The 7,028-nt window shown below is 55.8% G+C and overlaps 1 protein-coding gene across 1 annotated transcript in view; it reads left to right on the forward strand.

Moving 5' to 3' along the window:
• The first annotated feature begins 1,134 nt into the window (after nucleotides 1-1,134).
• Nucleotides 1,135-7,028, forward strand: part of PCSK6 (proprotein convertase subtilisin/kexin type 6) — a 52,255-nt gene continuing 46,361 nt past the window's right edge. The window contains exons 1-3 of the mRNA XM_014543570.1: nucleotides 1,135-1,153; nucleotides 1,992-2,143; nucleotides 6,582-6,692. Coding sequence (XP_014399056.1) covers nucleotides 1,135-1,153; nucleotides 1,992-2,143; nucleotides 6,582-6,692 — 282 coding nt within the window. The remainder of the gene's footprint in view (nucleotides 1,154-1,991; nucleotides 2,144-6,581; nucleotides 6,693-7,028) is intronic.

Genomic DNA, 7,028 nt, shown 5'->3' on the forward strand with positions numbered 1-7,028 from the left:
CTGACCCACCCTGACCCACCCTGACCGGGGCCAGGGATCGAACCTGCAACCCAGGTGCGTGCCCTTGGCCGGGAATCGAACCCACCACCCTTCAGTGCCAGGGCCGGCGCTCTAACCACTGGGCAACACTGGCCAGGGGCAACACTGTGTTATTTTTCACATGAACAACTGTAACCTTACTGTTGCCCCGCTCTGTATGGACCGTACGAAAGGGTGTGGAGTCACCAAGGAGTAATCGCTCCCCCCCTCTCCCCTCTCCCAGCGACCCTGCCGGCCGGGCCCCCTCCCTGATCCAGTCCTCCGGCCTCACACCTGACCTGCATGGGCAGGGAGGACCGATGAAGCTGGCTGTCCTCGTATTTGCAGGAAAAAAAACACACAAAAAAACAAAAAAAAACTGGCTCTTCCCGTAAACACCCCAACCTGGGCCTCTCCCCCACCCGCCTTGGCGCCTGCCCCTTCCTTGTTGGGTGCCACAGCTGTTCTGTTTGTTAGTTTGTTTTGAATATATTTTTATTGATTTCAGAGAGGCAGGGAGAGGGGGGAGAGAGAGAGGCATCAATGATGAGAGAGAATCAGTGATGGGCTGCCTCCGGAGAGAGAGAGGCATCCGTGATGAGAGAGAATCAGTGATGGGCTGCCTCCTGCACGCCCCCTACTGGGGATCGAGCCCGCAACCCGGGCAAGACAGAGGCCTTCGGAGAGCAGTGACCCGACGTGCAGGGGTCGTCTCGTCACACACAAGGGCATGTGGCTGCTCCCGGGAGGGCCGTCCGTCCGTCTGTCCCCCAGGCCACATCCTTTCCCCAGGCTTCCTTGGACCCACGCCCCCTCAGAAAGGAGGGACCCCCTGGGGAGTGCGATGTTCTCAGCTGACCTCTGCCCAGTCCCCACGCCGGACCCGCGTGCCAGGGGTCGTCTCGTCACACACAAGGGCATGTGGCTGCTCCCGGGAGGGCCGTCCGTCCGTCCGTCCGTCCCCAGGCCCCATCCTTTCCCCAGGCTTCCTCGGACCCACGCGCCCTCAGAAAGGAGGGACCCCCTGGGGAGTGCGATGTTCTCAGCTGACCTCTGCCCAGTCCCCACGCCGGACCCGCGTGCTTTCCTTGGCTCCCGCGTAGCCCTGGAGCGGACATGACCTCCTGGCTCATGGGTCGGTGCTCAACCACTGAGCCGCACCAGCCAGGCTCTTTCCAACAGCCAGTAAAAGAGCAAGACAGAGGCCTTCGGAGAGCAGTAACCCGACGTGCAGGGGTCGTCTCGTCACACACAAGGGCATGTGGCTGCTCCCGGGAGGGCCGTCCGTCCGTCCGTCCGTCCCCAGGCCCCATCCTTTCCCCAGGCTTCCTCGGACCCACGCGCCCTCAGAAAGGAGGGACCCCCTGGGGAGTGCGATGTTCTCAGCTGACCTCTGCCCAGTCCCCACGCCGGACCCGCGTGCTTTCCTTGGCTCCCGCGTAGCCCTGGAGCGGATGGAGCGGACGGAGCGACCGTTCGTTCTTAGAGATTCCCGCTCGCCCGAGGGGCGGGGAGCACGCCGTTTGTTTATGGAGGAGTGTTTTGGTGTAGACCTGGCGTGACACTCGCTCAGCTGCTTCGGGACGCGTGACCCTGAATGGACACCCTATTCTCGTCTCCAAGCGCCAGGGTGCAGGTCCAAGGAGGTGCTGCCTCTGGGAGCAGGAGGACCTTCTTAGAGAGGGTCCCAGAAGGCTTTTGTGGGCTGCAGGGTTTTGTGTGGCTTTTTCAGAGATGTTTTTATTGATTTCGGAGAGAGGAAGGGAGAGGGGGAGAGAGAGAGAGAGAAGCATCCATGATGAGAGAGAATCATGGATCGGCTGCCTCCTGCACGCCTCCTACTGGGGATCGAGCCCACAACCCAGGCATGTGCCCTGACCGGGAATCGAACCGTGACCTTCTGGTTCCTAGGTCGATGCTCAACCACGGAGCCACGCCGGCCAGCCGGGCGGGATGCTGGGTTTTGGAAACAGTTTGGAGGACTGTATTCACGACTGACGTCCTGTTTCTTGTCTTGCAGATCGGGAACCTGGAAAACTACTACCACTTTTATCACAGCAAGACCTTCAAGAGGTCGACCTTGAGCAGCAGAGGCCCTCACACCTTCCTCCGAATGGACCCCCAGGTACAGCCCGCTCCCTGGGCAGGGTGGGTGCCTAGGGTGTTGCTGGCTGTTTTGTTTTTTTAATATATTTTTACTGATTTCAGAGAGGAAGGGAAAGGGACAGAGAGAGAAACATCAATGATGAGAGAGAATCACGCCCAGGTTGCGGGCTCCATCCCCAGTGTGGGGCGTGCAGGAAGCAGCCGATCAAGTATTCTGTCTCATCATTGACGTTTCTCTCTCTGTCCCTTTCCCTTCCTCTCTGAAATCAATTTTAAAAAATCCTATCTAATAAAAGAGCAATATGCAAATTAACCATCACTCCACGACAAAGATGGTGGCACCCATAGCAGCCGGGGCAGGACGCTGGTGGCGTCACCCCAGCAACGTGAGCCCAGCAGGCAAGTGCGCCGCCCGCAGGCAGCACCCAGCAGGGCCTGCTTGGCCATCCCCGTGGTGTGGAGCAGGCAGGCCCCGCAGAGAGCACAGAACCACGGGGAGCGGGCCCAAGCCGTCAGTAGGACATCCCCTGAGGGCTCCCGAATTGGAGAGGGTGCAGATTGGGCTGAGGGACCCCCCATCCCACCCTGTGCACGAATTTCGTGCACCTGGCCTCTAGTATTAAAATAAAAGTAAAATACTATATTCAGTTTGAGTGTGCGGGCAACATATTGCCAATTGTGTCCTCGAAGGAAGGAGATGAGAGTAAGAAAATATTTCCTAGGCAAAGGCCCTGGCATTTAGGATTTCTCCAATAAACATCCCTTTTCTACAGGACTTCTTTTTTTCAATTGATTTCAGAGAGGAAGGAAGGAAGAGGGAGAGAGAGAAACATCAGTGATGAGAGAGAATCATGGTTCAGCTGCCTTCTGCAGGCCCCGTAATGGGGATGGAGCCCGCAACCCGGGCATGTGCCCTGACCGGGAATGGAACCGTGACCTCCTGGTTCATAGGTCGATGCTCCACCACTGAGCCACACCAGCCGGGCTACAGGACTTCTGAACAGACTCTTGGCAGGGCGGCTATCGGAGCATCCTTGCAGCCAATAAAGAGGAAAGAGAGAAGGGAGTGGCTGGGCGTTCCACCGATGCCCGTTGTGTCTGGCGGCTCTCACTCCGAGTTCGGCCCCGGAGAGCGGGATGGACAGCAGGGCCGGGCAGCCTCTGCGGAAACCGCCGGGTTTCCATGCAGACCCAGCCCCTTCGCTGTTGGTCCGACTCATCACCAGTCCTCCTCCTTGTTCTGATTAAATACAGGCTGTTCCCCCCAAAGTGTATACCAATCTCACAGCTGACAGCTCAGTTTTGAAAATGAAATGTTCTTGTTCCCATTGATTTTTAGAGAGAGAGCGGAAAAGAGGGGGAGAGACAGAGAGAGAGAGAGGGAAACATCGATGTGAGACACACCGATGGGTTGCCTCCGGTAGGTGCTCCGACCGGGGCCGGGGATCGAGCCTGCAACCGAGGTACCTGCCCTTGACCGGAATCGAACCCAGGACCCTTCCGTCTGCAGGCCGACGCTCCAGCCACTGAGCCACACCGGCCAGGGCAGCCAGGCCTTTTTTGCAACCGCTTCTCGTGTGGAGAGCTCTGTTGTTAACAGGATTATGAAAAGGCAAAGACGATGTAAGATTATTGAGGGGCTTGGGGACGCCAAGTCGCCGGCGTGTGGGGATGACCGAACAGGAAATGAATGTTATGGAGCCGAGGGTAAAGGTCGGTCGAACGAACGCAGGCAGCATTTCACTTTCATGAGCTCCAGTCCCCATTGTATGTATCAAGTGCCTCGGAAAGGGATGGAATTTACAGCGCACCCCCCGCCTCCCAGAAGTACTGATAGCGCGTCCTTTTGTCAAAACAAGAGGAGGAGGAAGAGTTCAGACAGCTTTCGTCACCGGCTCTCCTTACAGTCTTAATTCCTCTCCCTTGTTTTTTTTTTTTTTACCAAAATGGTAAAACATAAAATTAAATTTAAAAGGCCTTGCCCTGGCCAGTTTGGCTCAGTGGATAGAGCATTGGCCATCAGACTGAAGGGTCCCAGGTTTGATTCCTGGTCAAGGGCACATGCCCGGGTTGCTGGCTCGATCCCCACTCGGGTGCGGGTAGGGGGCAGCCGATCAATGATTCTCTTTCATCATTGATGCTTCTCTCTCTCCCTCTCCCTTCCTCTCTGGGAATAAAAATATATTTCAATAAAAATATATTTTTAAAAATAAAATAAATAAAAGGCCAGTTTGCTCAAAGTACTTTCTTTTTTACAATTCACTTTTAGAGAGAGGAAGAGAGAGGGAGAAAGAGATAGAAACATCCATGATGAGAGGGAATCATGGATCAGCTGCCTCCTGCACGCCCCACACTGGGGATCGAGCCCGCAACCCGGGCTTGTGCCCTGACCGGGAATCCAACTGTGACCTCCTGGTTCATAGGTTGAGGCTCAACCACTGAGCCACACCAGCTGGGCTTGAAGTACTTTCTTTGTGTTTGTTTTTTTTTTAAAAATCCTGACCAGAGGATATTTTTTTCATTGATTTTTAGAGAGAGAGTGGAAGGAAGGCAGAGAGAGGGAGAGAGAAAGAGAAAGTGAGAGAAACATTGATGTGAGAGAGGCACACCGATTGGTTGCCTCATGCACGGACCCTGACCTGGGCCGGGAGTCAAACCTGCAACCCAGGTACGTGCCCTTGAGCAGGAATGGAACTCGGGACCCTTCAGTGCGTGGGCCGAGGCGCTAACCACTGAGCACACCGGCCAGGGCTCGAAGCGCTGTGTTGCTCAGCGCCTTCCTTGGGAGTGCAGCCCGGCTGCTCTCAGGGCCCGGGATCTGTCGCTGGGCTTTTTCCAGAGCCTGTCATTGAAGCAAACTGAAAGCATTTGTTTTTAACTTGTCCTTTGGCCAAACGTCTGGAGAAGGATGGATGTTGCAGAGGCGCCCGGCCAATGGCCGCGAGGCCTCCCACATTTTTCTTAAATTACTCGTTCTGATTCCCTTCCAAGCTGGCGTTGGGACGGTCCGATGTTGCTGCCCGCGTCCTCCAACCCTCACATTTCAGGGTGATGATTCTGGCTCGGCCCTGGCCCGCCCTGCAGCTCCCGGCCAGATGGATGACAGAAATAGAAAGATAAAGATGTTATTCGGCGGCTCCTCCTCCAGCTCGAGGCTTCATTGTAAATATGTTCTTATTGATTTCAGAGAGGAAGGGAGAGGCAGAGAGAGAGCGAGAGAAACATCGATGATGAGAGAGAATCATGGATCGGCTGCCTCCTGCAGGCCCCCTATTGGGGATCGAACCCACAACCCAGGCGTGTGCCCTGACTGGGAATCAACCGTGACCTCCTGGTTCCTAGGTCAACACTCTAACCACTGAGCCATGCCGGCCGGGCTCAAGCCTTCATTTCAGCGATTTCCACGGAGCCTGTGTGTGTGTGTGTGTGTGTGTGTGTGTGAGAGAATCCTCACTCAAGGATATTTTCCCGTTATTTTTTAAAGAGAGTGGAAGGGAGGTGGGCAGAGACAGAGAGAAACATCGATGTGAGAGAGACACATCTATTGGTTGCCTCCCACACACGCCCCGACCTGGGCCAGGGCTTGAGCCTGCAACCAGGGCACGCACCCTTGACCAGAATGGAACCCGGGACCCTTCGGTCCACAGGCCGGCGCTCTACCCACTGAGCCACACCGGCCGGGGCTGTTTCAGCGCCTTCGTTCTCTGGGGTTGCAACATGTTGATTTCCAGGACAGGAGCTGGCGTGCTGTTCCGTAACCTGGGACTTTGCCCACAGAGTTTAATTGGAGCTCGGGTTCCTCCTAGCCGTGAGGCAACACGTCAGCAGGCCTTTCCCTGAACCGCAGCTGGGATGGTACCGGGCGGCTCTGTGTGCTCGGGCCTTGGGACGTGCAAACGAACAAGGAGTTCCTGGCAAGTCCGGGCTGGGAGACAGAGAGTGACCAGGCCGATCGTGGGGTCGACGAACTGGGCCCCGGGCTGGGGGCAGCCACACCTCCACGTACACAGACAAGATGTCGTTTTTCCAACAGGGGTGCCTTCGACATGAAAATGTCTCCTTGGAACTTGACCGTGGGAGACATCGACGAGGACTCAGATATTCATGGAAAACACAGCCGCCCGTAGCACCCATGCGGAAGCTGCACAAAATCAGGGAATCACTTAAATTAAATCCTAACACTGCTCCTGGCCTGAGGGGCTCAGTGGTTGAGCGTCGACCTAGGAACCAGGAGGTCACGGTTCAATTCCCTCTCAAAGGCACATGCCCGGGTTGCAGGCTCCGTCCCCAGTAGGAGGCCTGCAGGAGGCAGCCGATCCATGATTCTCTCTCATCATGGGTGTTTCTCTCTGTCTCTCCCTCTCCCTTCTTCTCTGAAATCAATACACATATATTTAATAAATAAATAAATTAGTTAATTAATTAAATATATCGTAACTGCGTTTCCCCCCAAACAGGTGAAATGGCTCCAGCAACAGGAAGTCAAACGCAGGGTGAAGAGGCTGGTGCGCAGCGAACCCCAGTCCCTTTACTTCAACGACCCCATTTGGCCCAACATGTGGTACCTGGTGAGTGGGCGTTCGCAGGGGCCCTGCTCCCGGGATGGGTTTGTTTCCCCCAGCGAAGCTGAATTCGCACAGTGACTCCAAACAGACAGCCTTCATCTCGAGCGGAAAGCACTTCTTTCACGCTGGACTTGGCGGCCCAAGCTTTCTTGTGAATTATTATTATACTAGAGCAGCGGTCGCCAAGCGGTGGTCCGTGAGGTCCGAAAGGTTGGCGACCCTGTCCTAGAGGCCCGGTGCACGACATTTGTGCACTGGGGGGGGAGGGTCCCTCAGCCTGGCCTGCACCCTTTCACAGTCTGGGAGCCCTTGGGGGATGTCCGACTGACAGCTTAGGCC

Source organism: Myotis brandtii, unplaced genomic scaffold, assembly GCF_000412655.1.
Source record: "Myotis brandtii unplaced genomic scaffold, ASM41265v1 scaffold329, whole genome shotgun sequence".
NCBI lineage: Eukaryota > Metazoa > Chordata > Mammalia > Chiroptera > Vespertilionidae > Myotis > Myotis brandtii.